The following is an 18,204-nucleotide window of genomic DNA, read 5'->3' as shown; positions in this document are numbered from 1 at the left end:
TGAGCTTAGTGGGTTTCTGTCAGTCAGGGAATGCTATTTTCACTACTCGGCGGTTCGCCGAAACAAATTGCCATCGGCAGACCCAAAGGCAAGCGTATCCACCACTACAGTCAGTTTCAAAAAGATTAGCAATCCTGGTGATCGCCCGGGGAGTTTGCCGTCTTACCGTATGAGCGCTCGAGCGCTGCCTGATAAAACTCACTGTCAACTCGAAGAAATATTCCGCGCGAAAGCATGAAAAATGACAACTCACTCAGGTCGATGTCACGTCAGGCTGACGAGCGGCATGGGTCCGAATATGTTTTGTGACCAAAATAGTTTCTTTGAGCTGCGATGCAATTTACTCTCACCATGTGACGAAAACGACATCGACACAGACTCATTCCCAAGGCCATGACTTGGCGAAGCTATCCGTATGACTTCGACAACATTTTGAGAAAAGCAGACACCTGTGGAAGTTGATAGAAGACGGCGTTGACTTCTAAATTCAAATAAATTGGCGATCTTGAAATACTAAAATAATTCTCAAAAAGAAATCGATCGATCGATGTGCCGGTGTATTCAACACGTAGCTACAGCGCAATGACTTCCGTATTCACTCACACCGTTTCAGTGTTGTGGGTGTGTTCACATGGCGTGAGCCAGTCAAGTGTCAGTCAGTTCGGGAGGAAGCGGGAGCTCCAACAACAACAATCGTGAACAACAAGTCTGCTTGATCACCAAAAAACAATGAAAAAAAGTGTGAGTTGAAGATAGGTTGGGGTTTGAACTCACAACTTCATGGTCAGCAGACAGCATCCATAACCACAAGGCCAGAAAGGAAAAGATAAATCGTGGGTTTTGATAGAAAAATCGATACTGGCTTCCAGGGCAAATTGCAAACCATGGGAAAAGGCCGGAAACCTGGCCGAAATTCTAACTCCTTAACGGCTTGTCCAATTGTTCCGAAACCTTCACAGAACAATTTGCCGTGCCCTAACCAGCCCTTTTATGTACTTCGTTGTCCAATTTTCCCTTATCTTCATACTTTTTAAGACCAAAACCTGATTGCTAATCTTTTTGAAACAGACTATAGTATTCAGAGTGGCACACTCTTGGGAGCTGTTACATGATGACACATACAGTCAGTCCTGCTCAATGAAATCCAGTCGCGTCACTCAAGCTCGCACCATGCACCATTTCACAGCCCAGTGTTCGCAGGTCCTGGACTGTGCAACGCCCGGCACGGCACGTACTTGAGTGACACGACTGAATTTTTATTTCATTGAGCAGCACTGTAGTCTGTACCAAGAGTACATAACCCCCCAGAGTGTGCAACTCCACTATGGGTGCTGTCAAGAGTACATAACCCCCCCCCCCCCCGTGTACTCTTGTCTGTACTACGTTGTAGTCGTTTACTCATGGTCACAGCCAGGCCTATGCAGGGAGTACTACAAAAAAGCCTTCCTATAAGTAGTGTGAGAACTCCAGGGTCCCTGGATACAGCTATGGAAAGGTAACCAGGCCGTGACCATGACGACCGGGAATGACCAATTCCCTGGTCATAACTCTGTGTAGTGCAAATCGGAATGTACATTGTAATAGAAAGGTCCGTTGAAATTTTGTTCTCGAAGCGTGGCCAGTACAGTGAAATACATGTAAGCAAAAAATGGTTGAAGACATGATCCTATGAACTCTAAATAGTGTAAATAGTATTGGGGTATATAGAATTTTGCAAATTAGAAAGTTTTCTACGGGAACGAGAGCATGACACAGGCATGCAGCTATAGTTGCGCAATGCCTAACCAGGATCCAGGAGTGCACAAGAAGCTTGCAGCACTCTAAACCCGGCCTGTGAACCAAATCCAAAATGATCAACTGGACACACATGGACTGCAGTCGGCTACATAACGTAGTAGCGAGGTATCCGTCATCGTCCGACGCAGACAGGAAAATAGGAGAAGAGATAGACTGCGATTTACTGGAACTTTTGATGAGATGATGAATTCTTGAGGGAGACCGCATGCTGCAATGCGAATGGAGTTTTACAGTTTTGATTTTCCACCCCTAGGCTGAAGGTCTTTCAACTTATTTGCCAACATCATATTGCCGCTGATCTTCAGTTTTCCTTTGAAAAACGCCTGGATGTGCAAGAACAAGCATAAGTGGAACAACACAACATTACGCAGGCTGGCAAGGATTCCCTTTCCATTGACTACTCTCGGAAAAGTACACTTCAGAGCAAAGAGCAGTAAAAAAATACGAAAATACGATTTTACTACTCCCCGCTTCAGAGTATGACAAATAACTTGATGCGAACAGCTCATCTTCATGGAGTTGTTGTAGTGGGAATGATGGCAGTAACAGTTGGAAAACATTCGTGGAGATCCAGCGAATAGCTTGTGGTCAGGCAGCAGAAGACGGCCACACCATGCATTTTGCAAACTTGCTTTACAAAAGTCTATCTATAATTCTATATCCAATGTGTCAGTGCAGAGGCTGCCAATTTTTCTTACAAAGCTCAATCACAATTAAGGTTGCTCATTTCGTACTCGGGCTCCCTCCGAAATGAACGAAGCTTGCCACGCTGGAAGGCACAAATCGCATGCATGTAGATGTGCATGTATGGTGTTGGTAGACTTGAGGTTTGTCCCATTCCCCCCTCCCCAATCAATGTTCGTTTCAGGGAGGACAAAAATAAACTTTTGTGATGACCCCTTAGGGAACCTTGTGCCAAACCTGGCGAGGTGCAACATTTGCAACTGTAGGGACAAAACACTCAAAAATGAAATTGAGGACCACCACGACTGACTGACACCACCCTCAACCAGCATCCGAAAGGACTTTGCTCCGCATCTGGTGACGGTTGTTTATATTTTATTCCCGGAGCTATACCACAGGCATGAACGGGCGTTCTTGATGTTTGCCATCATGGATTTACTGGAAGACCGTGTAACTGTATGACAACGTCATAGCAGAAACAGACATGTCACCAACACACCATGCAGGCGCACTGCATCTTATCTAACCTGCTGTCCGTCCAGTTTGCCGGTCATCATGTCCAGAAAGTCTGCATCCTTCATGGTTATAGTGCACTGTGCCTTCCCTGCAGAAAAAAACAGCACATGGAGAAAATGGTGAACTGATGGCACAAAACCATTACTATTGCAGCGGCCACAAAAGGATAACTGTTAGGGCCGATTTCCACTACGCGTATACGGTACCGGCTGTGCCGTGCCCAGCGTACCCATTATGATTTGCACTTCTTTTGAAAATGCCCTGTTGTGTGACAATGGCACCAGCAAACGTGTGCACTCACAAGTTTTGGGACCGTGCACACAGACTGGCCTACTGACTGGTACTTACTTTCATAAAAAAGGGTCCAGGAGACATCCGGCATTATCGATAATTTTCACGGAACGGAAAAGTTCAGTCACCACCCTCCAACTCTCCACACTGTCCAGATGCACTATGCCATACTATTAGCTCAGTGCCCAAACCGTTTCTGCTACCCCCCCCCCTCCTCCCCCCCCCCCCCCCCCGTAACTGGGTTCAAAACATCAGGGCATAGTAGCTCGGACAAATGTCCTTCCGTTTAGAAATCTGTCCGGACATGCCCGGACGTGGGTGTGTGTGTGAATTGACTGTAGCAACAACGCGTTGCTACAGGCGGATCAAGTAAATAGAGAGGTTTCGTTTCACGTTGTTCTGTGCTACACCGTGAAATTTCACGTCGGTGTAGCAATTTTGGCGTCGAAACTCCCGCTCATGACATGAGCTGAGGTCAACTCACGTTCGACGTGAACGCGAGTTTTTGCAAATTTAGCCTTGCTATCAGGTTGGGATTATTGACTCGATTTTGTCGATTTCGCCTAAACTAGCTATAAATAATATTTGTGCGACTTTGGCCTCACCAAAAATCACTTTTTTCACTTTTTGAAGTTTTCGCTCCCAGTTTTCGCTCCTGTCGTCAGCGACACAACATGCTTCACAAGCAACGTGAAACGAAAGCTCTTTCTGAGCTCGCGTCAACGCAAAAATTGACGTTCACGTAAGAGCACAAATCACGCGGGTCGAAACCTCTCTAATATAGTGAAGTCTACGCCTGAGACTACGGTGTACGTGTTAGTTGTACGATATGCAAGTCGCATTTGGCACGAAGCTCCGAAGAAAGCCCAACTCTGCATAAAAAGGTCGAAAGGTCGCTGCTCTTTTTTTACTTTTTTGACCGGACACTATGTCTGGTGAAATTGAAAACGTCCAGTCAGTGGCCGAAAATGGCCGGAAAATGTCAGATGTCCGGCCGTTAATCTATGCCCTGAAACATGAATAGCAAGTTAGCAACCCAGCAAGGTTATACAATGCGGGGGGGGGGGGGGGGCGCAACAACACCAGCACCACCACCAGGCAGACAGTTCTGTACCTTCGCCGACACTGATTGTTGGAGGAGATGACTTCAAGTCTGCAAACCAGCTGGCTTCTTGATTACCAGGACCATTCCTGATCTTGAACAAGAACGTTGCGTTCACTTTCTTGGCAAGACCTGGCTCCTGTAAAGCACACAAGTATCACCCGAAGCACACTCAGAGCTAGTGGCAGTACGTGCATCAAGAAATTCAAATACTTGTACCAGGGCTATGCATGGACAGCAACTCGCTGCCATATAGAGGAGCACAGAAATACGGAATCAAACGTCGGCCTGAATAGTTTCAAGTTTCAAGTTTCAACAGAAAATGAACTCTAAGGAAGCTGTCTACGGTAGCCTGCTTTATTCTAGCAGAGCACATGCACATGCACATGCACATGCCTCACACCTCAGACATGCCCATCGCGGAAGCGATGATAGCGAACAGCTATGTTAGACATAGCAACTTGTGCTGGGATTACACCATTCAACAGCTTGCAAGGCTGATGAATTGACCGCCACTTTATTTAGCCTGGTATCCACCACACAGCTGTTTGAAGTGACTTTTTTTCTGGCCAGTGAATCCCTATTTTTCATTTTTTTCTACACACACACCACACCACATACTCCGGCATACACTGGCTGTTGGTAACCACCCAGGAGAATGAAAGAAAAGTCAGGAAGAGTCCGAGAAAGAGAAGAAAGACGTGTGCGACCATAATCGACATGCACACACACACACACACACACACACACACACACACACACACACACACACACACACACACACACACACACACACATGAGTACGCACATACGCACGCTGACACAGCATCAGCATACTACTAGTATCAGATTGATCACTACATACAGCATCAAGACGCTTCTTCAGCTCATCGAAGACAAGCTTTGCCTTGAACTCCGAGACATCCTTCGCTGCTGCAGTGCTTTGGATAGCATAGTTGGGCCTGCACGGGAAGTGCCATACGGACACACACACACATACAAATAATGATGATGATGCACATTCATATCAACCAGGGCAAAGCATGGAAGTCATGTTCTAGCTGAAGTTCCCTATTATAGCTGGTAAGCTGAGAGCAAAAGACTGTCACACAGTACAGGCAGTTCAGAAACACAAGTAACATAGATCCTACTCATGGTACCTTGCTGACGTTGCAGATCGCTGTCCCTTGAACGCTGGGAAGCCATGGCGATAGAGAGCGACTACGACAGCACCGCCAAGACCGACATTGTGCTGCAGTGCTAGTTGTGCGTTGGAAACCTGTCGCTTGCCACAGACACCACGCAACTGCCAGGTCAGCTCTGAGCACTGAGCGAGTCCTGGTGCACATGGATGAAAGGATTGACACCAGTATGGCCGTGGCGGCAGCAGCAGCAGCAGAAGCAGTGAACAGAACAGAGGGAATGGGATTAGCCAGACTGTACACCGAACAACAAACATACAAACTGTGTATTCACCCACCTAGTGGCGTGTATAGACCCCATTGCTAAACTAAAACAGGCACAGGTATAGTACATGTTACAACATGTGTGTGTGTGTGTGTGTGTGTGTGTGTGTGTGTGTGTGTGTGTGTGTGTGTGTGTGTGTGTGTGTGTGTGTGTGTGTGTGTGTGTGTGTGTCACCAACTCAAGAACAAAGAGCACGGTCAGCGCAGAACTCAACGTACCAGTAGCGCCGAGAGGGTGGCCTTTGGAGATGAGACCACCGCTGGGGTTGACCACATACTTGCCACCGTAAGTGTTGTCACCGCGGTCGATGAAAGCACCAGCCTCGCCTAACAGAACAACACAAATACCGCCATAAAGCAATGCAGTTAAGCAGCAGAAGAGGGCAATGGTGGCAAGAATCACAATATTCCATAGCTAATACAATTTACATTCAGGGCCAGTGATGACTGAAGTACATAAAGAAGAAGCACTGCGATACTCGTAGATGTACCAGCGCACACATCTTAGATGCACCTCACCTGGTTGACATAGGCCCAGTGCTTCGTACGTAATCAGCTCATTGGCAGAAAAACAGTCGTGCAACTCCACCACGTCAACATCGTTGATACGACAACCTATGAGTAGATCACACACGCATGCATGCACACACACACGCACACACACACGCGCGTGCGCGCGCGCGCACACACACACACACACACACACACACACGCACACACCAGCCACTGGTCAAAACCTACAGGAAACGTCCAATTCGCTGCATTCACGTTACCCTTGTGCCAGGTCTCAAGTGACAGGGGCTCACAGCACATATGATATAGCTGGTGTTCATTTGCAAAAAAAACGGTGCTGCACTTAACATGCAGCACCTTAGCCAGCACTATGTCCCATTCGAGAGCAATCGATAGACTCCATTGAATCAATAAGCACTACAGCTGTAATGGGTGGCAAAGTGTAAAGTTGACAATTCCGCAAAAACAGTAAGTGAGCTGGCATTACGGCGGGCAGTATAATATGTGAGTGCTGCAAACAGTTCACATGTGTCCCCACTTAAACTATCACTGACTGCTAGTGACAGCACATACCGGCCTTCATGAAAACACGATCTGCAGCAGCCTTTGTCATATCATAACCGACCTGGACGAAGACAGAGGCGGAGGAAAAAAGAGAATGGATACAAGCATCAGTAGAGCGTGTGTCGAACATACATTGGGCACTCAACACATGGACATGTATGCACATTCGACATACATTGGGCACTCAACACATAGACATGTATGTATGTACATTCCACTTAATCCTAATGGAAGGCAACTTGTTGTTGAATGGGAATTACACACACGAACGCACATACACCCACCCACGCGAACGCGCGTACACACATACACACGTGCAAGTGCATGGTCATTGCTGGAAGTCCCCCCTTCACCAAGCCCAGAAGGAAATACCAGCCAAAAGAAGAGCAGGGTTGTAGCCAAAGTTACACGATATGACGCTGCGCCCTCCTTCAAGTTCTGCCTGGTCCCCTAATGCCTACAGCATGGAGAAAACTATTGTTCAGTGGTGTAGGGTTTGACTTCTCAGCACATCTGTCTTCCCCACGCAGGATGTATGGTATGATACCATACGTCCTGTATGGGGAAGACATACTGTGTATGCAGGGACTGTGTAGGGATTGCAGGCATTAAAGAGTAGACTAGTATGCTGGTTCATTGCTACAGTGAGGTAGATTACCCATGGGTCTGCATGCTGTACTCCATCTATTATGGAGCGATGCATAAAATTGGTACAACTCTGCACAAACATTCTCAGGCTCCCCAATTCACCTTCATGCTGGCTATAACCCTGAAACGAATAGTAAATCAATTCCCCATGATAGCATAAGGATGCGTGTGCAAGCATACCAGCTTCATGGAGCTCTTCTCGTGAAAAGTGCTGGGGAAGTCGGTGGCCATTTCCATGGCAACAATCTCAATGGCCTGCGGCTCAAGACCATTACGTCGCACGAAATCTTCACTGGCGATAATGACAGCAGCACCACCATCGGAAGTTGGACTGCAGCCAATGAACAAACAAACACACACAGGCACGCACAGGCACACACACACACACACACACACACACACACACACACAACAACAACAACAACAACAACGATGACGACAACAACGACGACAACACAACAACAAACAAATCAATTCACATAAGACACTCTGCTAGACAGAGTGTAGTAACAGTGGGTTCATGGTTTCATTTCGCTACACACAGTCTAGTCTACACAGAGATGTGCACAGTTCGTACATGCCTATACGTGTACATGACATTGTACTGGATAGTACAGTACCCAATACTGGATAGTAAAACTCTTTTTCATAGACTGGATAGTGTAGCTGCACAGAAGTAGCAGCAGCACTGCATTAGCATCAACACGCCATGTGGGATAAATGTGCAAGGTGGTAACTGGCAGCTCAAGGTACACGATGCACGCCCGCACTGCTTACCAGCACTGGAGCTTAGTGAGCGGTTCGTGCACGGCCGGTGACGTCTTGATCTGCTCGAGTGTATAGCTCTTCTGGAACTGAGAATACCTGAACAACACAGTCATGGCAAAACAATGATACACATTCTACAGCACACATGAGTACAGGAAGACGAGGAATCAAATTGTATACAGCATGCTACAAGCATCGGGACTCAAAAGGGAGTTTCGACCAAGCTCGAGATCGTACATGTAAAAGTGAGAAACTTTGAGGCGTACAAGACTACCTGATTGAGTACTGTCGAACACATACCACTACACTATGATGAGAGAAGCAACATGTTGTACTTGGTATCATCATGCAAGTACCAAGTATACACGTATGTACACAGTGTACTGATTAAATTTAGAGCCAGTAGCTTGAAGACGTGCGTACGGATTGTTGACGGAATGGTTGTGGTTCTTCTCCGCGATCTTGGCAAAGTGGTCCAAAGTTGTGCCTGGGGTAACACAGCGACAAAGGACGGAATCATGCAGTGGCCGGCCTAACATGTGATACGGTAACACTGCCAGCCAAAATGAATAGAAATGAAACGCAACGGCCAGAGAAATGCAGGGGGAAACCATGTCAATGGGAAGGGCTATCATTGTCATTGTTTGTTATACTGCTGGGGCTTTGAAGGATGGGCAGAATGCTACTGCTGGGGCTTTGAAGGATGGGCAGAATGCTACTGCTGGGGCTTTGAAGGATGGGCAGAATGCTACTGCTGGGGCTTTGAAGGATGGGCAGAATGCTACTGCTGCAGCCACTTCACTAGCACACCAGCTTTCCAATGGGATACTGCTTTAGAAGAGCACATCCAAAGCAGTTAAAGCCAGCTTAGCTGATGGCAGTCCATCGCCATGAGCTGTGAGGGTCGATCGTAACACTGGTTCACGCTTCGAACTCACTGGTCTGAAGAGTTTCCCATTGCTATATGAATGCATGGCGAAGGCCGCAGTTACACGAGCGGCAACAGCACTAGTCATTGCCCGCAAGCAACCATGAGGTAGCAAAGCTTGCGTGCATAGGCTGTCTATCAGCGGCACCGATTTACAACTTACCGTACTTGCGCATGTGCTCGCGCCCTGCATTGCCAAACATCTGCGGTGTCGGCGGTGCACCTGACAGCTCCTCGATCTCTGTCATGACACCCATATGTCGGTCCATGGGGATTGTGCGATCGGTGAACTGCACACGGGACACCAATGCAGCCCAGGAATATGTTAGTCAACGCAACCGTGTGTGCGTGACCAGTAATGGCAAACAGGAGAGAGAGAGAGAGAGAGAGAGAGAGAGAGAGAGAGAGAGAGAGAGAGAGAGAGAGAGAGAGAGAGAGAGAGAGAGAGAGAGAGAGAGAGAGAGCGAGAGCGAGAGAGAGAGAGAGAGGAGAGAGAGAAAGTGAGGGATGGAGAGAGAGAGAGAGAGAGAGAGAGAGAGAGAGAGAGAGAGAGAGAGAGAGAGAGAGCGAGAGAGAGAGAGAGAGAGAGAGCGAGAGCGAGAGAGAGAGAGAGAGAGAGAGAGAGAGAGAGAGAGAGAGAGAGAGAGAGAGAGAGAGAGAGAGATGGGGACAGGAGAAGAAATAACTACAATGTATAGGTACATTAGGCAGGGAGAGAGGGACATACTGACATATTTCATTCAAGCCAGGGCCAGTCCTACACGCAGGGTAAGCACATTATTAAAGAAAGACGGATAGCCCTACCTTGGCGCCCAGTGAACCACGCTCCATTTTCTCAAAGCCAAGAGCCATGATGCAGTCGCACAGCCCTGCATGAGAACACACGTACGCATACATACATACATACATACATACACACGCACACACACACGCACACACACACACACACACACACACACGCACACGCACACACACACAAACATTCACAGGTACAAACAACACAGGCACAAACAACATAGGTGATAGCTAGAGAAAAAAAGCACACATTCGCATCAAAAACACATCACCATGGCAGACATCTACTGTACTACCAGCTGGTCTTGGAAGAGAATACATACAGGGCTCGATTTACCCACATTCTCACTTGCTTTGTTTCAAACCCTGTGCCCATATCTCAGTCAACGAAATGCATTGGCTTGTATTGGTGTGGTGTCAATAGCAACACAGACCTCCTTCGATAAGCTGTTTTCCTATGAAGAGGGCAGATGAACCCGTTGCACAGTTGTTGTTGACCTGGAATCACAAAACACATGGAAAGTCAGGAGAATACACAGGTTCACTTACCGAAAGCCATGACGAAAGGCCAGCAGCACACGCACATTGAGTGTTGGGCTGGGGGAGGTGGACACCTTACAACCACTGCCATTTTGCAATGCCACCGCTACAGCGTAGTTCAGAGATAAGTTCACACGCTCATGCTTGTGAGCGACTTTGAATCCTAACCTAGACATTGGTCTGGGTTTGGAATGCAGCTCCTCTGGATGTAACATAAGCATGTGAACTAGTGCATCAAACCATTCCTTACAGCCATTGAAACACGACGCATTTCACCGCTGTACTCCTCATAGGGAGCAGCCATATTATACCCCCCCCCCCCCTCTTTAACAGTTAGTTGAGATTACAAAAAGAAGAATCTACTCTCCTCTTCAAACACCACACAGCTAACTAAGCTATACAGCCACGTTAGCATAATCAGTAACGTGTCACCACAGAAGCTAGCACCGACTCACATTGTAAATGGGGATTCCAGTCATGCCAAGACCGTACAGCGCACGCTGTCCGCAGCTGCTGTCACCTGCAGCAGCACAGTACATGTACAAAGGTGACCTTAGATCACAGATGCCCATCGTGTACATGTACACAGGTGACCTTAGATCACAGATGTCCATCGTGTACATGTACACAGAGGACCTTAGACCACAGGTGTCCATCGTGTACATGTACACAGGTGACCTTAGACCACAGATGCACATCGTGAACATGTACACAGGGGACCTTAGACCACAGACGTCCATTGCCGGACAATACGATAGCAATGCTACAGCGGCCCCACCTTTTCGTAACAAAAAGTACAGCTACACTAAAGCGAAACATCACCTGTACCACCCCTACACTGTACGGTACAGCAGAGACACTACAACACAGAAGCTGGAGGCTAAAAGACAAGCAATTGGCAGAGCTGCAGATACACATGCTACAGAGCAAAGCTTACTCACCATATACATAGCCAACGACAGCCTGCTGCACTGCAGAATACGGGATGCCGGCATCATCCAAAGCACGCTGTCCTGGAATAAACACACATACAGTCGCCGACAAAAAAAATCCAGCCAATGCTATGCTTGTAGATGTACCGTACATGGGCCTCAAGCACTGCCACTACTACTACTTACTAGCCACTAGTGCACGGCACATGCAATGCCTACATGACTGTATGCCCTGCTGCCGGACTTGCACGGCTTGTATTCACTCATCAGTACAACAGACTGCTCGGCTGCAGACCATTCAGTGCCGTGCTGGTACAGTAGATGCATGCATTCCACCATGAAACAACGCCGGTGAACGCGTACCATTCCACAGTACCCACAGTACAGTCAGACCACGCTTAACCGCACACATCCGTCTTCCACAAAACTATCCGGATAGGCGAGGGAACCGGATAATCGAACACACACATAATTGTATGTACCCGTGAAATATGCTGAAAATCGGTAACCAACAATTTTCTTCCGGATGGCGAGGGATCCGGATAAAAGAGGACCGGATAAACGAGGTCTGACTGTATCAGCATTGGCGGATTTGTTGGCGACGACTGTACATGAGCGCATGCAACCGGCACATATCTGAATATTAAGCAACGGCACGGAGAATGCCAGAAATGGATACAATGGCCGAGACAGTTACCAAGGCAGACACACGATACAGAGATGCTTTGAAGCGAAGTTGGTTGAACAGGTCGCTGTCATTACTCATTTGGTTTGGGCAAGGGGAAAACTACACACTAGCGCAAGCAATGCTGCGGAGTATGGAAACTGTCACTATCGGCGTGAAAGCAGCCACAAGTACATGTAGGTGCTACACTGAAAGAGATACTAAGAACTTGGGGGCACTAAAGCTTTGGCTTTTCATGGAGGTTTACACGACAAATGGACAGGTAGTTAGTACTTGGTTCATTAAAATGACAGATGGTACGAGGGGCGTCAAAAACATTGGCTTTAGGCGCAGGTCATGTGGCGGATGGACGTAAGTTGGATTTTGACACTAGCTCAGGGATATTGTTCTACTAGCTGTCTGATGATCGTTTAGTGCGTGAAACTTGAAGTTGAAGCGCAGACAGCCTACTGCCACGTGCCTTCGTGAGTTTGGTACATATCGCCCTGCACTCTAGTGTATCAAGCACTGTACTTTAGCTGCCTCGTCTCGCCCTGTACAGTACCATGAAAGCTATCACAGTGACAGCACACTGGTTTGTACACTGGTTTGTGAGACGCAAACTGCTTTGGCCAGAAGGCAGGTTTCGAATATGTTGGGCACCACACACATACACACGCACACACACACACACGTGCGTGTGTGCGTGCAAAAAGTTAAAAACAGACGCGCGCACGCACGAGCACATGCACGATCCTTGTTTTCAAGTGAAACAGCCCGGCACGTGACACGATACCAAGCCCCAAGTTGGCCCCCAACACACCCCTTGAACAGAAGAACGCTACACACAGTACGGGCATGTACTAAACCTCAAGTCAATGCCAAGAGGAGTATTTGCTGGCATTTAGAGTCAAAGATCTCTGTGAAATGTACCTGCTTCCTCGGCCATTTGTGGGTAGTCGAAGTCTTCACGGCGACCAGGCTTTTCAAACTGTAAACGAGAGCATCAGAAATGAACGAAAGCCCGACATATGACACTAACTTGCTGATAGTGTCCTAACAGTTATTTCGAGTGATGAGATTTGACCATGCATAAATTGTAAAATTGTTATCGCATGCGCCAATGTGCGAGGAACAATGGCTTACCTTGGTCATGCCTACGCCTACAACAAACACCTTTCGCTTAGAGGAAGCCATTCTGTGCTGTCAAGTTTGGCTGATGTAGTAGCGAATGTTTAGATCGTACAAATTCAGAATGCTATGCTGCTTTAACGACAGGGATTGGAAAGTCCGGGGACAGCACGATGAAGCTCAAAATCGAATGGTATTTCTACAGGTCAGTACTAGTGATAGGTTTGCATTGAAATAGCCCTAAAGAGATGGTTGGAAGAGGATGGCGTCCTCGAACTCAGAAACAGAGCAGAATCCAGAGTAGACAGGACAGCAGTGCAGGGTCAAGCAGGGGAGAAAGGTTGAACAGGTCACACTCACAGGCTCACGGCACACAGGATCCATGGGATGGGATATTCGAGAAGAACGCATTATCACAGTTACGTCATCAGGCATCACATGTCCCGGGAGTCGACGTCATCGCAAAAATAATGTTCATGTTGGCCTTTTCTTTTCGTTACGAAAGACCAGCGCTAAAACGAGCAACAGTGGCTATTGACAATGATTGATGGACATCAATCATCATGTCAGTTCGACAGCATGCTAGCAGACTATTCAGTAACAATAACCTATACTCAGGCTATAGACTATATTCTTGGTTTGTTGTCCACTGTGAGATCCGTTGAGACCAGGGAGTAGTAAAGTACCCTGGGTTGAAACAGCTCTGTGAGGCCGAGATATCGACAAAGCAGGTGGTAGTAGTTGAAACCAGGGAATACTCCCTGGTTGAAACGACACTCGGAAGACGCTTTTTCCAAGGAGGTTGGTGAGTCATTTGAATAGACGTATCGGCACCTAGAGGAGATCGTCATGGTGAAGGAGGACACCAGCAAACTGAAAGTCAAGAACAAGATTCTGATGGACCCTCACTTGATGTCCTGGTCGCATGGCAGCCTGTTTTGGCGTATACTGCGACTCAGGCTGTTATGGGTGTCGGGAGGGGTGCTGCTTGGTGCTGCACTACTCAACACCAAGCCCCAGTTGGAGGCCATGTGGGATGACAGGGAGCTAAGGGCGGCACAGTTGATGGAGGAGGTGAGCGGCTTACTGACATGAACTTTTTTTTTAATTTTTTTTATTTTTTATCTAGTCTTATTTTACTAGGGAATTCCCAACAGGCATCATCGCCTTCTTGACTTACTACCCATGCACTGACTCAGTATACAGTGATGTTGCCATAGTCACTGTTCAGCCGGGCGTTGACTGTGTCGGATTTGCGCCGCTGACAAGTCTCGTATTTATCACTGTAATGTAGCGATTCTTATTGCCACTCAGGCAGTTTGAAATTGAGATGCAGGCCCGGCGGAAGCAATTGTTGATTGGTCCGGCCATGCCCACATCCGGATGAAACTTGAATTGGAGAAGAAAATTGGGTACAAACGTCAGCCGGAATGCCCGGAACAGAACAGTAGTGGGATGGCGACCGTTGGAAATACCGGCACGCAGAACTTGACATGGCAGAAGATAGAAGAGTTTGCGTAGAATACATGGTGAAGAAAACATTAGGGTAGAATTTGACGCACCATGTGCACTAACACACAGGGTTTGATCAGTCAAACAAGCAGTGTGTTCCATAAAACTTAACACAGAGCTCTCAAGCGCGGCCAGAAAATTTGCCAAACACAGACATGCGATGCTCATTGGAGCCAACAAAAGCATCTGCAACAGCTACCAGAGACAGCGCATCCGTGTGCTCTTTATGCACATGCACCAACAGGAGGTGATTGAGGCGGCTCTGCTTCATTGTGGTTCGGAGGTACATCTGTAATCGCCTGAGTGCACTGAACGACCGCTCGCTGATGGCATTGGTGGACGGCATTGTCAACACCAACTCCAGGACAAGCACCACCTGGGAGATCAACTGCCGCTCTGCAACAAATAGGCCCTGCAGGTACCTCTGGATGTCGCGGATGGTGATGTTCTGTGTGTCTTGAGAGTAGGCAGAATGGAGGATCTCAAGATGAAGTCTCAGCTGCACTGCATCGACGTCATCCTTGTAGAAGCCAGTGACCGCTGCAAATGCTGTCTCCCAGGGCTTGCCACGGACACACAAAAGCAGCAAGTCTTCAAGATTCTGGTAGATCCTGAATCCAGGCTGATCAAATCTCCTCTTTATAGCAGTGACGACAAGGTCCAATGCCTCATAGTACTGCTGGCGATACATGGCCTTTGCGGTGGCAGGGAACTCCGCCTCTGCAGTACCGGGTTCAAACCGCCGGGGGCCTTCCTCCTTCGGGGGAGCTCAGGCTCATCCACATCTGCTTGGTGGAGCAGTACCGTCAACCAGAAGGAGTCAAAGTTCTCGTCAGTTCTCAGTGACTCGAGCGTGGCGGTGGTCATAGCTGCAGCACGGGCTCCCTCTGACGCAGAGATAGTTGAAGATTGCAGAGTCCTGCTGAGGTTGTCCGTGTGGCGGAGGATCAGCTGACCAAGATGAATGCCAAAGAAGTAGCGAAACATACGGAACTGGGATTCAACTCCAATTATCCTTGTTCGCATGGTTTGGATCAGCTGTATCACCCTGCGTAACATCCCACAGCTCCTGAAGGACGTCATAATTGTCCATGACCGATTTCAGGGAGTCAGCACCCACAGTCCAGCGGGTTGGACAAAGAACTCGAAATCCGGGCGAGTCAGGAGCCAGTTCACTCTTGATCTTGTCGAATATGGTGCCACGCTTCGGTGAAAACTTCACCAGTTTGGAAACTTCAAATGTCGTGTCCAGGGCGTCTTAAAATGTCGTGTCCAGGACGTCCTTCAAAACTTTGCAGCTTTTGACGGCATCACCAGCAGCTAAGTTGAGAGCATGCCCATGACAGGGCAAGAACAGTGCACGAGGCTCTAGTTCACTGAGCTGCTTAGCAACTCCACTCCTTCCTCCGGACATGTTGCTCGCGCCATCGTAGCATTGGCCACGACACTTGGATATGGACAGATTGAGACGAATCAACAGATTCTTCAACACCTGCACAATCGTGGATGCATATATATTATCAATCTTGTACATCCCGACGACATCTTCAATGGGCTCCAGCGTATTACTGTCTACCCAGCGAATGCAGATCACCAACTGCTCCTTGTTTGAAGCGTCGGTGCACTCATCAGGACTGGCGGAAGCAGTTTTCTATTGGTCCAACCATACCATAGTCGTTCATACATTGTGTATGATTTTTTTCTTTCTTCTTTTAATAGAGCCACGTAAACCCGTCATGTGTGAGCAGGCGCGTACGCAGGGGGGGGGGGGGGGGGTTCCCGTTGCCCGGAAACCCCCCAAATGTTCCAAACGAGCAATGTTTTTGGGCATATTTTGGTAGGGTGCATGATCGATCTGGCAAGAATGCAAAACTTCAAAAGATCGTAACTCAGTCAAATCTCGCTCAAATCCAACGATCCAAATATCCAGGTCGAATAGAAAACTATCAGCTGTCGGTTGAAACAATTTGCGAAGCGCTGCGAGCAATGTATCGTGAGATAAATCATTCGGAAGTTGAGCCGCGATCTCAGCAATTTCAAAAGCGCGCAGTGCGACTTGAGTATTGAGAATTTGAGATTTTCGTCGCGCTGATTTGCTCAAAATTGCAGGGGCTTCACCTGTGATATTTTCAAGAGTATACAGCAAAAAATCGAAACTCTGGGATAAAGAAAAACGAAATCGCTGGAGCAGGATGCGTTTGGGCCTGTTTGGGGCATTTCTCGCACCGTCGCTGCACTCTACTGCACTATAGCGCTGGATATGTACATGACTGTACTGTGTACTGGCTATCATGGTCGACCTCATTCTCTCCCTGGTACCTTTCCACTTCCAGGAAGCCCAAGATAATGAAGATCGAGTGAGTAGAACTGAAGTTATGATCCAAACAAAACGAAAAATGCATAATTTTGAAAATTTCCTAGGGCTCTTTAGAAAGAGTTAAAATTTAAAAACTCATTGTTTGGGATTCGGTTGGAAACCCCCCTAGAGGTGACCCTGCGTACGCGCCTGGTGAGCCATGAATAAGGGGAGTGGTGGCATGGTCTGGGATGCTCTGCCGACCTTGGGTCTCGGCTTCATCACAACCATATGGCGGGTACACCTAGTCACATACCCTCCTCAGGAAGAAACACGTGTTGGTGGCCAAATACTATAGTTGGTCCGGCCATGGCCTGACCAACAGGACCAGTTCCGCCGGGCCTGCTCATCAGCCATGACAGTGAAGAAGTGTGCGTTTCGAATACGACTGCTGATCTCCCGCAGCACAGAAAGTGCCATCACTTGCAGCAACTCGTTCTGCATGTCATGTCGGAGAAACGTACTTATCAGTTTTCGTCTCAAGCCATGTTTGACACGAGGATCATCTTGCCCACGGAGCTTCAGCAGCTGCATAAAATTTGAATCTTCCTCTGATCCATCTCCACGTAATGCCAAACCTTGCCTCGCCAGGAACTGAAGGTTTGAGACAATTTTCAAGAAGCACTTCCTATTCTCCTCCTTCTGCTTTGCGTGCGCACCTGAAAGCATCTCGCCAACATCAGGAGTTGTTGCTGGTAGCACTAGCAGCATTTCCACAGCATCGCGATGGTGACTAGAAGTCTCATGGTTCTTGAAACCCACAGTAGCGTCCTTCCAGTTGCAGAATCCGCTTGAGACAAAAGCCGTGTCCCCACGCTTCGGTAAAAGTTTCTTTGCCAGCACAGCACTTGCGCACGTGTGACATAACACAACGTCTCTTTGCTCATCGTAGGTCAACCAAGACCATGTCTTGAAATATGACGCCTGACAAGAGCGCTTCACCACTGTCTTTTTCCCAAATTCCCGCCGAGGAAACGCGAAGGAAGTGGTTGGGTGG

The 18,204-nt window shown here is 47.9% G+C and overlaps 1 protein-coding gene across 1 annotated transcript; it reads right to left on the bottom strand.

Annotated features, from left to right (window-relative positions):
* Positions 1 to 1,571: 1,571 nt before the first annotated feature.
* On the bottom strand, positions 1,572 to 13,705 carry LOC135830473 (sterol carrier protein 2-like). Its single transcript, XM_065342724.1, has 18 exons — positions 13,355 to 13,705; positions 13,142 to 13,199; positions 11,554 to 11,625; positions 11,068 to 11,132; positions 10,507 to 10,570; positions 10,082 to 10,146; positions 9,441 to 9,567; positions 8,773 to 8,836; positions 8,359 to 8,445; positions 7,762 to 7,912; positions 6,943 to 6,994; positions 6,376 to 6,471; positions 6,076 to 6,183; positions 5,551 to 5,728; positions 5,256 to 5,352; positions 4,403 to 4,529; positions 3,009 to 3,085; positions 1,572 to 2,120 (listed from the first exon to the last, which is right to left on the bottom strand). Exons 1-18 carry the CDS (start codon positions 13,403 to 13,405, stop codon positions 2,025 to 2,027), a joined length of 1,635 nt encoding a protein of 544 aa, XP_065198796.1. The 5' UTR covers positions 13,406 to 13,705; the 3' UTR covers positions 1,572 to 2,024.
* Positions 13,706 to 18,204: the final 4,499 nt, after the last annotated feature.

Source organism: Sycon ciliatum, chromosome 1 (genome assembly GCF_964019385.1).
Source record: "Sycon ciliatum chromosome 1, ocSycCili1.1, whole genome shotgun sequence".
Classification (NCBI taxonomy): domain Eukaryota; kingdom Metazoa; phylum Porifera; class Calcarea; order Leucosolenida; family Sycettidae; genus Sycon; species Sycon ciliatum.
Note: the sequence above shows the minus strand (reverse complement) of the source record. Positions and strands in the feature narration are given on the sequence as shown.

What these genes read in the sequence shown, in the direction of transcription:
- LOC135830473 (XM_065342724.1), bottom strand. Translation starts at nt 13,405, where the DNA reads ATGGCTTCCTCTAAGCGAAAGGTGTTTGTTGTAGGCGTAGGCATGACC. An exon ending in TAGGCGTAGGCATGACCAAG is followed by an intron (nt 13,200 to 13,354) that starts GTAAGCCATTGT and finishes TCTCGTTTACAG; the next exon opens with TTTGAAAAGCCTGGTCGCCG. An exon ending in CTCACTAAGCTCCAGTGCTG is followed by an intron (nt 7,913 to 8,358) that starts GTAAGCAGTGCG and finishes CATTGGCTGCAG; the next exon opens with TCCAACTTCCGATGGTGGTG.